Raw genomic sequence first — 16156 nt, 5'->3', positions numbered from 1 at the left:
CCTTCTCTGTTCCTTTTACTCTCCCGGCTCCTTGCCCCAGCGGGGTTTCAGGAGGTTGGGATCCGGTGATCCAGCCGGGTCTGGTCGCACCACATCCTGGCAGGGCGCGCTGCATCCTCCAGCAGCGGGAACCGGGATGGGGGAACAGCCGTGACCTGCCGTCGTGCCGGCGATGCCACGGCATCGGGATGCTTCTTGGCAGCGCCCGAAATTCCTGACACACCGGCAGCTGCGGAAACCGCGCGTTTTCTGCGGGAAAACAGTCAGACCCGTGGGGGGTGCGGGGGGCACCCGGCACCGCACCAACCGGGGCGCTCCGAGCGCCGGCGGCGCGTCTGTGCCCGCGGCCAGCGGGTGTCACCGCCCCGGTGAGCGCGGCGGGGCCGGGCCTGGCCGGGCCACCCCCCCGGACCGGCAGCGGCGGCGAGAACGGACCGGCGGCGGAGGGGCCGCGGCGGCGAAAGGATGGTGAGCGGGGCCGGGGGGCGGCGGGCGAGCCGGGGCGGACAGACAGCGCCTGCCGGGGACAGACAGACAGACAGGCAGCTCCTGTTGGGGACCGTCAGCTCCGGCCGGGGATAGACAAGACAGTCAGACAGGCAGCTAATGCCGGGCATGGAAAGACAGACAGGCAGCTCCTGCTGCGGATGGACAGACAGACAGACGGGCAGCCTCTGTCCGTCGCTGCCGCTGGCTGAGCGCCCGCTGCCGCGGGCAGGGTGCTGCTGACCAGCGGACCTCGGGGGATTCGGAGCACATCACCCTTGGGCTGCTGCTGCGCTGACAGGGCTAGTCGGGGATATTTCAGCATTTCCCCGCCATCTCCAGCGCGGGGTCTGTCTCTGCTAACGCAGAACAGCAGCCAGGGCACAGCCACCTCGCCCGCGGGTGCGGCAGCCGTGCGTGGCTGCTGTGCCCTCCTCGGGCTGCATCCACGGCACAGCGCATCACTGACCTGCGGGAGCCCCCGGGTCCTTCTCCGCAAAACAGGATGGACTGTTGGCTCTGTTTTGGTGAATGCTTGTGAAATGCTGAGGTAAAGGCTGTGCTGTTTACTGAAAGATATAATGGCTGTCAAACATTATTACTTTATGTTTTGCAATATGAAATTAGCGGTGGAATCTGGAATAGGTGGCACATTGGGGAAGCATTTAAAAAATCAGTATGTATTTTCCATTTCATGTGTTTGTGTTTACAGTATGGATTTATAAACACATGCCTGAAGTCTTTGGTGGTTGAAAAGTATGGTGAAGAAACATGGGAAAAATTAAGGTAATGTGTTCCCAATAATTGTAGTGCATTGAAAGAAAACACTTAGGAATTCAGCATCAGGGGATTATAATTTCCCATATGTAAATGGCAGCTGATGTGTATCTCAAGTAATTATTAGAAGTAACTAGCAGGGCAAAAGCAAGAGTTTCTTGCCTTGTAACACTTCATACTCTGATACTAATTTGTCCCAATTAATTTGTCATATCAGATAATTAAAGATGACATTTACTCTTATAGACAATCGTGCAATAGACTCACTAGCTCACTGTGACAATATTGAGAAGTAATTACACTGAAAAGATGTCATCCTTGATATAAAGTCAGTTTAATTCCAGTACTTTCAGAAACACAGCGAAATCATAGAATCACAGATCATCTTGTTCCAACCTCCCCACCACGGACAGGGAAGCATCCACTAGACCAGGTTGCTCAAAGCCCATCCAACCTGTCCACTTCTGCTTTTGCCTTTACTTTATGAACTATATGGTATTTTCCAATATATAAAGACATATAAATGATACTTAAATACATACATATATTAATCTTTGAAGCTAATATTAAAAAAAAAATACACCAGACACTTTGTGGAGCTGAACAGAAGACAAACTAAGACTCTGGTTGCTCAAGTACCCCACAGTACGATTCCTGAATCCTTGAAAGAGTTTACTGCTACACCATAACATAAAATAGCAGAAATGGAGGGGTGAACACCACCATTCAGCCATTTTAAAGCAATTTAATTAATTTAAAGCAATTTAATCTTACATCATTATGGGCAGTAGTGTGTTCCACTATAACACTTGAAGGAGATTAAGGAGTGTTCACAGTAAACAGTGCTTAACAAATGCCAGTTGGGTCACCCAAGCATGTTGTATTTACAGCACTGCTGAGGCAGGACTATTGTCTTCTCTGTTGTAGACTGCAGGCTGGAGTCCAGGATTCTTTCTTGACTTTTGAGGTTTACAAAGATGAGATCACAATGCAGCTTGTCGACAAAGCCTGCAAAGTATTAGGTATGTGTCACCATGCTGCAAAAACAAACTGTCCTGGCTCAGGCCTGACACTGCAGCCCAGGTTTAGTCTCCTGTGCCCTTTGGAATGCCCTCCCTACGTTGCAAATATTCTGCCTTCGCTCTTAGTCCACCTGACAGCATTTCCAAGCCTTTCTTATTAGGTATCTTTGTTTTGCCAGGTGTTCCTGCTGATTTGGTTCTGAGAGAGTTTGGAAAGTATTTCTTTGAATTCTGTAAGCGCTCAGGCTATGACCACATGCTGAGGACACTGGGTGGAAATCTCTACGAGTTCATAGAGAACCTGGATGCATTGCACAGCTACCTGTCCCTTTCTTACCAGGCAAGTCCAAGTAGTAATTGCTGAGCAGGTATGAATGGACTCTGCCAGAGTTCATAGCACAAGGAACAGCGTCTCAGAGGTGTGAATGAATAATGAAAAAACACACTGTAACATGCTCTCCTGTCTTCTGAAACAGATTGCTCCAAAATGTTAGGGCAATTTTTAAAAGTGCTTGTTTTTTTGAGTAGTCCTCAATGTTAGGTATTATTTAGTACATTGCCTCTAATGCACAGCAGATTTTCCTTCACAGGTGGGAATATTTAATTCTCTGTTTTTCAGCTTATTCATATTATTAAGACATGAATACTTTTGTACAAGTGGAATGCATCAGTATTCTTTATCAGAAAAAGATGCTGAGGCTTTGGTTTTATTTGTTTTTTTCCTCAGGAAATGAATGCACCATCTTTTAGAGTAGAAAAGAATGAAGATGGGTCAATGCATTTACACTACTATTCAGACAGAAGAGGTCTGTGCCATATTGTACCAGGTAACGAGACAAAATTCAGCGTACAGATCAGCTGGTAGTGCACTATATGTACAGAGTAATCATATATTTGCAGATACACTTTGCTCAGATTTCAGAGTCTGTTTTGAGATAAGGACAGGCCATGAAATTGAAGTCCAGTAGAGTTTAGTCTCCAGACACCTGAACTCAGTACTTCCCTACTGCCTGATCTCTCCTAGCTCCCAGTAGCTTCCATCAAAATTTATGACATGACAACCCAGGCCATGAGTGTCCATTCCTGCTGCAGAATTCCCTTCCTGGAAGAAAAATTAAAGTTCATGGTGTGTATTGTGTCTAACTGTTTATTAGTTCTCAGTGACTCATGGTCCTTAAATTACAGTGAAGAAATTACAGAAATTACAGTTGATTTGAAGACATTCATCCACCCTGTAGGATGTGCAATCTGTAAAACTACTACTGAACCCTGCTCAAAACTGAATCTTCTACCAGCATTACAGGAATCTCCACAGTTGTACTTGTGCAAGGGTTAAACAGCTATAGATCTGTAAGAGGTCATCATATTCCTTTCTTTCACAGATGATGCTGAATTTAAAAGTTTATCACAACTTCCCCCTTTATCAAAACTTGTTTCATATTGAAAGCACAGAACTATCTGGAATTTCAAACAGAGCTTTTGATGTCATTGTCCAGTATTTTGCCTAATACTTAGGCAGAAATGAGAGAACTGATTGTACATCTGCATGAAAGACATTTCCTTCCTTTCAAAATAAAATATTCTGCAATGACTGAAATAGATTGTATAGAAGAATCTCTCCAGACCCCCTGCACTTTTTGGGTTAATGGGAATTTCTATTATTGCTCTATGTCTACTTGAACACATTCTTCAGATATCCTGCTGAGCTGCTTCTCCTGAAAATAAGCATTTGTCCTCAGACAAGGCAAAGATACAGTAACTTTAAAGCTTACCTCCTGTGTGCGTATCCTCATCATGGTGGCGATAGTAAGAACGACATACATTGCTTTCTTCTTCCATAGTCCTTTCGAAAAGTGATTTCTGATACAGTGAAATTCCACCATGGACCCCCTGAAAGGGAAAATGAATAGGGTTTGTTCTTGGCAATACCTTGTCTTTTGTTTCCCCTTCAGGAATCATTGGTGCAGCAGCCCTGGATTTTTTTAACATTGAGATTTCAATGAAAATAGTCAATCAAACAGAAGAAGAGGAAAGAACTGGGAAAAAAGAACATATTGTTTTTCTTGTCACTCAAAACCCTGTATTTCCACGCAAGGAAAGAAATGAATTTTCTTCCTCATCTCAATGTCTTGCTGACTCCGAAAAACAAAGTGAGAGCCAACTGCATAAAGAGGTATTTTAATGTTCATTATCAATATATTGTTAAAATATATTTAAAATAAAAATTTAATTTCCCTTTGTATTTATTTCAACAGGACTTTGAAAAAGTCAAGAATACAGTGGGAGACAGAGGAAACTCTGTCTGTCCTGTTAAGAAAAGTCACTGGAAAACATTAAGAGGAATAATCGCATTAGGGAAAGGTGAGAAATTGTTCAGAGGGAACTTGTCATCATTTCTGAGTCTCTTCAGTAAGAAAGTCAGTAAGCCTCCCTATCCCCAACCACCCATCCACTTGGAAGTTACCATTTATATTTCCTCTGTGAATTTTCAAAATGTTTCTGGTTACGTTTCTTTCTGTTAGACATTGATAATCACAGGAAAATTGAAGATAATAAGCATGCTTAGTAATGACAGATACTTAAATGGAATATGACTGTCACTCTTGTCTCTTAAACAGGGCTTTCATCTAAAAAGTATTCTTCTATAAAATGTCATTGTGTGGTGCATTTGATTCTTCCTTTTCATGTCACTTGATTTAAAGATGATGAATTTAAAAGCATGTTTTTAACGTGGTAGATGCTACTCCTTTCCAAAGTTATCAACTGTAGTAAATTCTGAAAGCCAAGTTACTTCCTCCTACCAAAAATCTACTGCTAATCCAGTAATTTCTGTTCATACCTTTATATACTAGATGTTTATATATGTTTATAAAGGGAAAGGATTTTTTCAGTTAGGATCTTCTGATTCCCCAGGAGGAGTGAGAATCCAGCTCAGTATTGCCAAGCTGTCTAGATTCTGGGAGGAGTGAAAAATTGAACCTGGTATCATCTGGTGCAGTGTCACATGCATTACAAGGGCAGATATATTGAGTAAGAAATTAATATATATTTAAAATAAAATTTTAGAATAGCATTATTACTAAAAAAAAAAAAGTTCTTTAGCTATAAATGTGAGAGTTATCAAGAGGCAGACTTTGATAAATGAAAAACTCACATTGACTTCCCCTGAAGCAGTAAGACGTCTAAACCCTGGGTTCTAAATTTGTAATATTTTGCACCAGTCTCCTGAATAACTTGAGAATTATTTTCAGCAGAATTTACTAGAGTAGCTGTCATAGCCACCTTCTGGGGGAAAGAGAGCACTTGAAATAATCATCCTGTTGATTATTGTGGATTACTGGAGAATCCAAGTTTATGCTGTGAAGTTCAAAGGTTTTGGTCCTTCATTCAAAAGATGGACCCATTTGGTTATTTTACCCATTGTATTCCTTTTGCAAAAGTATCTCCTAGTAAACACAACCTACTCTGTAGATTTGTGACCATTTTGAAAAAAATCTCAGGGTAAGTAAAATAGAAACCAAACAGTTATTTGGTCTCTGTGCTGTGGACTGGAGCTCATTGTATGGGAGACTAAAACCCAGATTATGCTGGGTTTTTTCTCTGTAAGTGTTCCTTAGTAGCTAGCAAAGTGTATTAAGTCCATTTCCATGCACATTTTTGTGAGATATAGCTGTGTTATATTGCTACGGCATCTGTAAACTCATAGAGCAGCAACATTTACAGTTGTTCATCTACTCTTATTTTTTCTACATGATTTGATGCATCTAGTGCTCTGTGCTTTTTGTGTGGTTAAGTTTTAAACTCTTAGCCAATTCAAATTAGTTGCTAATCAGCTGTGGATTGAACTGCAGAGCATTTAGCACAGATGTGTGTACATTTCTGGCCCCACATGCTGTTTGCTTTGTCTTCACTCGTTATGATATCGGGGCCTGTCTCACTGAGCTCCAAAAAGTAAAGCAGTGTAGCCTGATTTAAAAAATACACATTTATCTTGTCACAGGTAAGCTCCTGAGAGGATTTGATCCTGTTTATCCCAAGAGCCTCTGGATTGACACAAAAACATTTTGCAATGGACTTCCTTTCCATATGGTTTTTGACAAAGAGGTAGGACAAGCATGTGATAAAGGCCTTTAGTTTGCATAAGCCAAATAGTAATTTCCCTCTGTTCTGACTGTCCTAGAGTGCACTGCTGTGTGTGCTCTGCGTGCAGCATACACTCATTTGTAAGATTTGCAGAAGTGCTCTGTACAGAGACATGCAATAAGCATAACAACTGGATCTGGATCATTTCAGATAGGAATCTCCTTTGGCTTTACTGAGTTTACCATGTCTAAAACAGCTACAGATATGTCAGCAAGGTTTATTGCAGCAGTCTGTCTGTTACCAAATACTGGGAAAAACCAGCTACCTACTAAGTCGAGCGGTGTGCAACCTCATCTAGAACCCAAAAATCCCTTTACCTGCTGAGGGAAGATTGAGTCTCCTCTCCTGGGCACACATACTGTGCCACCCCTTGGCAGGGCTTCCTGTGGCAGGTTTCCAATTAGCTCAGGTTCCCACCAAGCTACAGTTCCTCTTGCTCCCAACTCTGTGGAGAGAATATTTGCTTCAGACAGAAGCAAAGAGAGGAGAAGGTGAGGATAGGACAGCAGAAGAAAGCAGAATACAGCCTCTCTGGGAACATGTTTTGGCATCATGCTGATAGAGATTCCAGAGCACATAATCTGCTTCCTGCTACTGCCCACATTAGACAAAATTCAGATTCTTAAACCTTTCAAGATGTCTGGTCTGCATAATTTAAATAAAATTACTAATGTGCAAAGACAGAAAGTCCTACACCTGTTATTGGTAGCTAGGTCAGAGCTTCAATAACTGCTGACAAGCAGTGCAGGACATTTCTGCAGAAATTAAGAGCTCATGTATGGTCAGCAGGCTAAAAGAGAATAACTAAACCTTTACACACCAATGGTTAAGAGAAAGTAGCCCGTGGCATCCATTAGAAGATTAATATTTGCCAAGGTGTTTTGGTGTCTTGCTATAAAGGACATTCATTCATTTGTAGTAATACACTAACAAGGTAGAAACTTAGCTCAGAAACAAGCCATGTGCTATAGCAAGGCTAAGTGTGTGCACATGTATAAACAGTGATAGGCTGCAGCTTGGTCTGAACCCAACAAGACATGAATTATAACACATGGTCCATACTTGCTTTTTAAGCTCAGAGTGAAGCAAGCTGGGGTGAGCATTCAAAAGATTGTACCTGGCGTTCAGACCATGGGCATCTCCTTGGATCAGTACTTCAGGATCGTTCACCCGGAAGTGCCCTTCACCATCTCCAGCATTCAGAAATTCATCAACAGTCAATTTGTTTTCCAAACTAGAAGAGAGATGATGCCAGAGTCATGGAAACAACGGCCAATGCTAGAGCTGAGAGGTACTTTGCTGTTGTCAATGCATAAGTGTTCATATTAAATCAGGAATTATGCTGAGTTGAACTGATGTCTTTCTGTGTACTCCTGACCTCACATAAGTCCTATAAATAGCCTTTGGGCAGTGAGGAGATTAGATGATTCTGTTTAGAGAAACAGTAGATGCTTGTAGACAAATTCTGCTATTACCTCATCAGATTTTTAAGGCTTTCGGTCAGAAACAACCACTCTGCTCCCATTTGAAAGGCTTAGAAATATGGTGTTTTTCTAATGCTGCAAACCCCACATGTGAATACATGATTAGTTCTTAATTTATGCCTTTGAGAGGAGTTATTTGCTACTGGCTGGGTTTCAAATGTGGACAAAAATAGATTAGTTAGCTGTGCTTTTATTTTTTGTAGTCACATTTTCAGATTCCGATTTCTGTCTTCACACACACCCCCAATGTCATGTAAGAATTTACTGGTTAAAATTATCTTAGCAAAAAAGATAATGTATTTGCTTTATTTTTGCTGCGAGGACTGAGTATGGAATGATCCTCTGCTTCATGTAATTAACTATAATGACATTTGGTTTAAGTGTTCTGTGACCTCAATTTTGCTTCTCTGAACTATGTAATATGTCCTAATTTTCCCTTATCTCCTTTCACCTTTACATAATAAGTGTCAAATCTGGTATTCCTGAGAGTCAGAAAAAAAAATTAAGAGTTTAGGGAGACCTTGAAAAACTGATGCTACCAAAACAAGGAACTTTTAACTGGACACAATTGTACTTTCTCTTATGCTGTAGGGGATTAATTCACATGGTATCTCTGATGTTTCAATCCTCTTAGTTTTCAAGCTGTTCATCCAGTTGCCCTGGGGATGAGATGAGAGAGAAAGAAAGATATAGGAATTCCTAGATTGCTGTTCAGAAACCAATGATACTTGTGAAACAAGTAAAGAATAATAATAATAATAATAATAATAATAATAATAATAATAATAAAAATATTTCAAAATCAAAATCATAATCAAATCTCAACAAAGAAACTCCTACAAAAACTCAATCCCCCACCAAAAATCCCTTCTATATTTCAGGCGTTTTTGTAACTGCTTATTTCCAGCAAGGAAAGTGCCATTGACTTAACTGGGGCACAAGCTACCCACCATGAGATTAAATTTCAGATGTTTCACTTAGTCACTGTGAGTCTCAGTTCCCCTGTGCGTGATTCCGACTGACTGGCTTCAGCAACAGCTCAAGAACTAGGAGGAGAGGAGAGCAGAGCAGAGGGAGAGGAGAAATGTGAACACTGGGGTTCCCCATGAAGAGGAGGGACCTGGAGCATGGTTGGACTCTGCCTAGCAGTGACAATGAGGGAGTGACTGCTTCCTGGGTCCTGACATTTTGTTGCTTGTGTAGTGTAGCTCCTGAACAAGTCCACCTCTAATTCCAGGAAACAAGTTCCTGTGGTGATCCAGACCCTACAAAACCCCACTGTCCTTAGAACTCATCCCCTAAAATTAACACCAGTAATGCTGAGTGTCACGTGACAGTCCATGCTGCTGAAAGCTCTTACCATGGCTTGTCTCCACCAGGGCAGATGATGTGGATGGAGTCCCTGCAGTGCATGCTCTACCTCTGCTCGCCTTTGCTTCGCACTTTGCACGAGCTGGAGGAGCGACAGATGCACATTGCAGACATTGCACCTCACGATGTGACCAGGGATTTGATTCTTCTCAATCAGCAGCGGCTGGCAGAGATGGAGCTCTCTAACCAGCTGGAGAGGAAGAAGGAGGAACTGCGGATACTGTCAAAGCACTTGGAGGAAGAGAAGAAGAAGACTGAAGCTCTGCTCTATGCTATGCTTCCCCAGCACGTGGCCAACCAGCTGAAAGAGGGGAAGCGAGTTGAGGCAGGTGAATGAACAGGATGCATTTGTGGTGTATAATTCATGGATCAGGAGATGGTGACAGAGACACTGGCACAGCCCCTTTGCCACTGCTGTGGAGCACATTCTCTACTTGATGACATTCATAGGTAGAAGGAGGACCACAGATCCTTAATCTTGCTGATAATGAAAAAGTAGACTATTTATTCAAATAAAGCTTTGGAAACTATTTGCCAGATTTTTTCCTTAGGAGGTGAAAGGTGATAGCAGCTGCCCATTCAGTGAACAAAATTCAGTGTTTCAACAGTAATCCAAGATTTTGGTTTTAACATGGATATACAGGGAAACGAGGGCTCAGAAATGAAAGGAATAAAGAAATTGGTCTTTCCTAGAAAATTCTCTAAGTTCCCCCATGTTATCTATAAGCACAGAATCATAATGATTCCCATTGTTATTAAGGATAGCAAGAATATGCCTAAATTCCCTTTAGTAAGCACATACAGGGAGCTAGAGGTAAAGAGCTAAGTATATCCTGTGTGCGATATATTCAAATGCCTGGATTGTTTGAGGTGTGTAATGATTCTTATATTTGATTTACTCTTATATCAACGTTTCTCCATCTCAGAACACTTGTATGAGTATTACAACTGATAGGTCATGTCTTAAAATGACGGTTGCAAACAAGTCTCAAACAGATGTTGTGGTTGTCAAGCCATTACAAGTACTTACCACTGGTCTTTCTGCTCACAGGAGAGTTCCAGGAGTGCACTATATTGTTCAGTGATGTTGTGACCTTTACCAACATCTGTGCCCAATGTGAGCCTATTCAGATAGTTCTCATGTTAAATTCAATGTACCTGCGATTTGACAGACTGACCACAGTGCATGACGTGTACAAGGTATGTACTGACTGATAAAGGCTGTAGAAATAGTCTGGGAAAAAAATTTGTTGTTGTTTTGGTTTTTTGTTTTTAAATGCAATTAAGTCCTCTTCACCCTGGCATGATTTTTTTATAAACCATAAAATACTGCCTATTTGTAGTGGCCACACAAACTAAAAACCAGATGATTAATTATGTTTAAATTTTTTGGACAGGAATGTAAGGTCTGTCATGGTCTAAAATCTCTTTCCACAACAGTTATATCAGAATGGCTGTTCTTTCATACCTCTCTCTCTCTCACCTTTCTCAAATGCCTATCCAACATGACAGGATTATCCTGGTTTATGGACTAATTTGAATAATTTTCCTAGTTCCTTTATTCCAACCTGTTGTAAATAGGTCACTATGTCATTAAGTGTCTCCTTTGGTGGAGACATATAACATTATAAACAATACCCAGATAATACCTAGACCTTTTTTTTTTTTAATTTCATAGAGAACTTCAGCAGTGGTATTGATCTCCTGCTGACCCTAAAGAGCACCAACTAGATCTAGACTATAATACACCTGTGGTCTCCAAACCATGCTGGAAGGATCAGAGCCCTGGTTGACCTAAATTATCAGTGTTATTAACATCTCCAGAATTACCCAGATTTGATGAGCTGAAGAGCAGATCCTAAGTTTCTGTCTGTCCCAAGTACATTAAATATTTAGGAAGGCAGAAATAGTAAAGGGTGAAATCCAAATCTAATTCATTCCTTGTTCAGGCAAGGCACGCAGTTCATCCCACCATAAATTGTACTGGGAAATCAGAGGCATTTCTGCTTCGGCAAGGAAATTGTATTCAATAATTGAAGCATCCAGGATATGGCCCACAGATTTGAGGATAAATTAGCATCGTATTCTGTCTAAATCATCCATCATGAGTAAATGATCTGTCACTATAATAATCTCCTTTTGATGCCTGTATATAACTCCTATTAATATTGAAGGAGGTTACTAGGGTACAGAGGGGGAAGACAAGATTACTATTACAGGGAATTGAGGAATGGAATAGTGAAAGTGATTAAAGAAACTTGGCCCAAGCTTATAAACATCTGAAGTTATGAATAAATCTTCTTAAATTAAATCTCCTACTACAACTGAAAAATAATTAGGGTATCTATTTGCATTAGTAGCTTTTTACAGTTGTTTTTAATTTGTTACAGAAAATTACTGTGGGTTTGGCTATCTTATAGAAGGCATGGAGAGGAACACGTTCTTTGAGACTGATGTAGTGAACAGTTTTAAGTCATTAGGTTGATGAACAACCACAAATATTAAATTATGTTTCCACTGTCCTATTGATGTTCTTTTTTAAGAAATCCAGTTAGTCTAATCTAAAAGTTCTCTTGTTTACTGATGGTAAATGTGACAGTGAAGTCTCGTAAGAGCAGTTTAAAAAATTTCCTTACCGTGTAACAGTCTTCTGCAGCGAATTTTAAACATTTGAGAATTCTGTGTTTCAAACAGGCCTGTCCTACTCCCAGCAAAAATTCTGGTACAGGGACAAAATCCGAAGTGTTTCTCAGGTCCTTTGTCATGCACTTCAAGGAGACTGGATGCCTGAAGGAGGGCGAACCCTTCAACATTTGTCTTGCAGGCTGCAGCTGTTGTTGGAAAACAGCTGGTTGTAAGGAAGGATGCTTCCAAACTGCTTAGCTCACACTGCATTCTCTGACGTCCTGGAGTTTGGAGGTTCCTTAAGTTCATGTGAATCTCTTAATCATCAGCAAATAGTCTCCCTTGCTTTATTGTGACTTTGAAAAAACAAATCTCTCTTAAATAAGAGATATGCTTTCAGCACCAATTGTGAATTAGAGCTAATTAATAGCATTAATCTGTCAGATAACCTGCTGGCTCAGGAGTCTGTGCCTGGGGATAGCCCTTTGTATATAGGTCTGCCCTGGGTAAGAGGAAGGCAAACAGTCTGACACTTGCACAGCAACCCTTACTCCTTAGGGTCTCTCTCACTGATATCTAAAGTGGGTCGAGTAAGCAGGGACACAATGCAATGAAATTTTTAGTGTGGAGTGAAGGAGAGGATCTCTGTCGCAAGGAAACTCACCTGTGCTAAAGCTTTTTGGTGATTGAAACAACTTTTAGGAGAAGGGGGAGTTGGTGCAGACCCTAGCAGCAAAACACTAACCTGAGCAAGATGTACATGGCATGCTCACATGCTTGTCCCTTTCAATTAAAGGTGGAGACAATTGGAGATGCCTATATGGTGGTAGGTGGGGTCCCTGTGCCTGTTCCCACTCACGCTGAGCGAGTTGCTAATTTTGCCTTGGGGATGATAATTGCAGCTAAAGGAGTACAGAACCCAGTTTCTGGAAATCCTATCCAAGTAAGTCGTTAATGCAATGATGCATGTGTGTCTGTCTGCTTTTTGGGTTGGGCTTCTAGTTAATGTATTGCAGCAGGACCTCAAAGAGCTGCTTCTGACTCCTCTGTGACTTTGAACGAGGCCCACATGGGTACATTTTTCATGAGGAGCCTCTCCGTGTGGAAATTAGATATCTTACTGGTGTCCAGTGTTGTGTTGAGATGAACTTTTAGGTGGCTGAATAGCATTAAGAAAGATGTTAAACAACAAGTGACATTTTTGGGGGGTGTTTTATGTCTTTGTAAAGATTCGAGTTGGGATCCATACAGGTCCTGTCTTGGCTGGAGTTGTTGGAGAAAAGATGCCTCGTTATTGCTTGTTTGGAGACACAGTGAATATTGCTTCCCGCATGGAGAGCCACGGTGTCCCGAGTAAAATACATCTGAGCTCCAGTGCCTATCAGTGAGTAACTGTGACAGAAACTTTACCTGTTAAAATCAGTGCTAAAAACCATTGCTTTGACAGCTGCAGTGTAGATGGTGCTGCCTTAGTCACTGATTTAAGCAGGTTATAAAGGAAAATCAATGTTTGTAAAGAGTTTTATTTGTTCTGATTATTCCAGTTGTACTTATATGTGGAGACAGAGATTTGAGAGTCTCCATCCTAGAGAGCAAAATATTAAAAAAGATAATTGTGATAGCTTAGTTGGAAGTCCTGATAAAGTGATGTAGATGCTAAAAAGACAGAACATTTAGAACATTTAATAATAAAAGCTTTAAAATCTATCTAATTGAGCACAATAATTTGTAGCAAAATAGTTTTATTTACACTTACTAAGGATTAACTGCATAAACAACTATCCTCTTCATGCTGTGAGTAATTTACTTTCCTGAAACTCACGTTAGTAAAAATTAAATTTTCAAGAATTTTATGTATGCGTAAAATCTGTATGCAAGGGGGGGGAAGCAAAGACAAACTGCAAAGAAAGGAGTACAACAACATTGTCTCAGGATATCACAGGAATGATATTGGGAAAGCGAGAGCTTAGCTAGCATTGAAATGGGCAAGAAAAGTTCAAAGGCAGTCAGGGGAGCTTCTGCTGTGTTAGCAGAGAAGTATAAATGGAAATGTGGACCTGCTGTGACAGGTGATTTAGAGACAGTGCCCTGAAGAAAGGCTGAGTTACTCAAGGCCTGTCTTGCCTCAGTAGTCACTGATGAGGTCTTCAAGGTCCCTGCACCAGGAGTCAGGGTTCAAGGAGTAGGTGAAGTACCAATATTGGAAGAGGATCAGATCAGGGGTCTTTTGAGAAATCTCAGTCTTTGGAAATGTATGGGAGCAGATGGGATGGGAGGTGATGAGAGAGCTGGGTGATGGCACTGCAGTGCTGCTGACTGTCACCTTTGGAAGGTCAAGACTATCAGCACTGTGGCAACTGAAGAAAGACAGATGTTACAGCTCTATGGAAAAATGGCAAGGAGGACAGGGTGTGAAACTATAGATGATCAGCCTCATGTCAGTCCCAGTGAAAATCAAGTCCTCTTCAATCCATTTTTGGACACATGAAGAAGGCAATTGGGAATAGCAAGTCTTTACGTAAAATAAAGAAGTAGATCATGCTTGACAGATCTGATTGCCTTCTCTGATGAAGTGACAGGAGATAATTCTGTCTAGCTGATATTGGCTGCCTCAGTCCTTAATTTCTATATACTGGTCAATAAGAACCCTCCACCACTGAAGTATTTGGCTTTGTGATTCATTAATTTTTGATCAGGTTGAATATGTTAAAATATAAAAGCACAGCAGGTCTGACTAAGTAGTTGAAACAAACCCTCAGTTGTTCACAAATCAAGACTGTTTTCCCCAAACTGTTGTGATTTCATTACTTAGCTCTTTTAAAATATCAATGTAATTTTTGCTAATCTTGAATTTTCATGTGTCATTTTGTTTCTGATGCTATAGGTGCCTAAAATACAAGAATTTCGAGATTACTGAGAGAGGAGAAATAGAAGTAAAAGGCAAAGGGAAAATGCACACATACTTCCTCATTAGAAATAAAACTGCAACTGAGAATGAGATTATGGGAAGGCCAATGAAAGACTTAGATTCTGGCCATGAATCTGTTCAATCTTTTCAAGAAGGCAGGACTGAAACAATACCAAGTTCTCATCAGCCAGGTAAGATCAACTCCACATATCTTTTCCTCCTTGAACAAATGAATGTTAATACAACACAATTAAATGCCCTTTTCTGTTCTTCTTTCAGTTACTCAGACTCAACCAGAGAAGGACCAGACCCCAACTATTGCAATGAAGTATGTTGATGGCCCCACAGATGCCCAAAACAGCCTCCAAAGAAGAAATCAAAGGAAAATTGCAGATTTAACAGGTAGTTATTTAGTTACCATTTCAGAGACAACAGAACTAGGAAGTAACTGAGGCTTAATCTTGCAGGTTCTTTATATTCCTTTTCTGAATTAACCATTGTTGTTACTCAAGCCAGAAATTCATGCCAACATATACACATTGGTGAAACTAACCCTTCTGCACACTGTTTAGGGTCAAACAAATTTCACCTTTGGAGCAATCCCAGGTGTTAATTGAGCACTAGGGAGAAAGAAGCTGACAGTGCTGTAAAACCCCAGAGCCCTTCTGGCAGTGCAAATAGAACAGATAAATGTTAGACAGCTCTTCTCATGGGCAGACCCAATTGTTCATGTACACATCTTTTCCTAGAAAACATGTAGTTATGGGGAAGCTTATTGAGTCAAGCCTGAGAAAGAATGACCTCAGTCCTCAGGCCAGTCTCCTGCAGGAGTCACAAGGATTTATTGCCATGCTCATGTTCTGTGACCAAAGTTTATCTCCTTTGAAGTAGCTGATACTGAGAGATAACAGATTTGATGCCATAACAGCCTAATCTAATGCAGCAAGTCTTGTAGTTCTGTTTGTGTGTTTTGTGGATTTTATACAGACTAAATATGTTGTCACTAATTACTAGAAAATATTTTACTTCTTTCCCTCCCACCTGCTTAGACATGGTAGTTAATCTAGTATATGATGTGCTGACAAACAGAAAGCTCTATGGTCATTAAAAACTCACACTGCAGGAGTGTTTCCTTTCAGGCAAAACTTGTGATTCCAAAAGCGATGGGAGTCTCCATGGTAACCAGCATGCAGATGATGGTCCCCGTCCTCTAAACCAGGGAAGAGTCAAACCTGCTGCTGAAGAGCCACAGAACAGAAATGTTCGCTCTAATTTTTGCACTTTACTCTAAGTTTTTTAGTTTTACATTAAACAGAAAAAATTTATTATGATTTTGTGCA

The 16156-nt window shown here is 41.0% G+C and overlaps 1 protein-coding gene and 1 long non-coding RNA gene across 5 annotated transcripts; one reads left to right on the top strand and one right to left on the bottom strand.

The window, feature by feature from the left end:
• The first annotated feature begins 425 nt into the window (after window positions 1-425).
• On the top strand, window positions 426-16156 carry LOC113969087 (guanylate cyclase soluble subunit beta-2-like). 3 transcript variants are annotated; one of them, XM_027686266.1, is made up of 16 exons: window positions 426-468; window positions 1199-1272; window positions 2191-2285; window positions 2465-2625; window positions 3013-3112; window positions 4238-4458; window positions 4541-4646; window positions 6286-6389; window positions 7503-7719; window positions 9292-9612; window positions 10335-10483; window positions 12705-12851; window positions 13138-13292; window positions 14793-15007; window positions 15096-15218; window positions 15956-16156. In XM_027686266.1, the coding sequence occupies exons 1-16, from the start codon at window positions 466-468 to the stop codon at window positions 16105-16107; spliced, it is 2343 nt and encodes a 780-aa protein (XP_027542067.1). In that variant the 5' UTR covers window positions 426-465; the 3' UTR covers window positions 16108-16156. The 3 variants fall into 3 exon arrangements, with proteins under 3 accessions (XP_027542067.1, XP_027542068.1, XP_027542069.1); XM_027686267.1 differs by lacking the exons at window positions 426-468; window positions 1199-1272; window positions 2465-2625 and having other exon boundaries at window positions 2218-2285; XM_027686268.1 differs by lacking the exons at window positions 426-468; window positions 1199-1272; window positions 2191-2285; window positions 2465-2625 and adding an exon at window positions 2644-2653.
• On the bottom strand, window positions 1684-9359 carry LOC113969089. Of its 2 annotated transcripts, XR_003534741.1 has the most exons (7): window positions 9273-9359; window positions 8487-8571; window positions 8364-8394; window positions 7546-7662; window positions 6746-6891; window positions 4058-4175; window positions 1684-2271 (listed from the first exon to the last, which is right to left on the bottom strand). It is a non-coding gene; the product is annotated as an uncharacterized LOC113969089 (long non-coding RNA). The 2 variants fall into 2 exon arrangements; XR_003534742.1 differs by lacking the exon at window positions 8487-8571 and having other exon boundaries at window positions 9273-9324.

Source organism: Neopelma chrysocephalum, unplaced genomic scaffold, assembly GCF_003984885.1.
Source record: "Neopelma chrysocephalum unplaced genomic scaffold, ASM398488v2 Primary Assembly neopelma1_70, whole genome shotgun sequence".
In the NCBI taxonomy this organism is placed as follows: domain Eukaryota; kingdom Metazoa; phylum Chordata; class Aves; order Passeriformes; family Pipridae; genus Neopelma; species Neopelma chrysocephalum.
The sequence above is the reverse complement of the archived record's forward strand: the minus strand, read 5'-3'. Positions and strand labels throughout refer to the sequence as shown.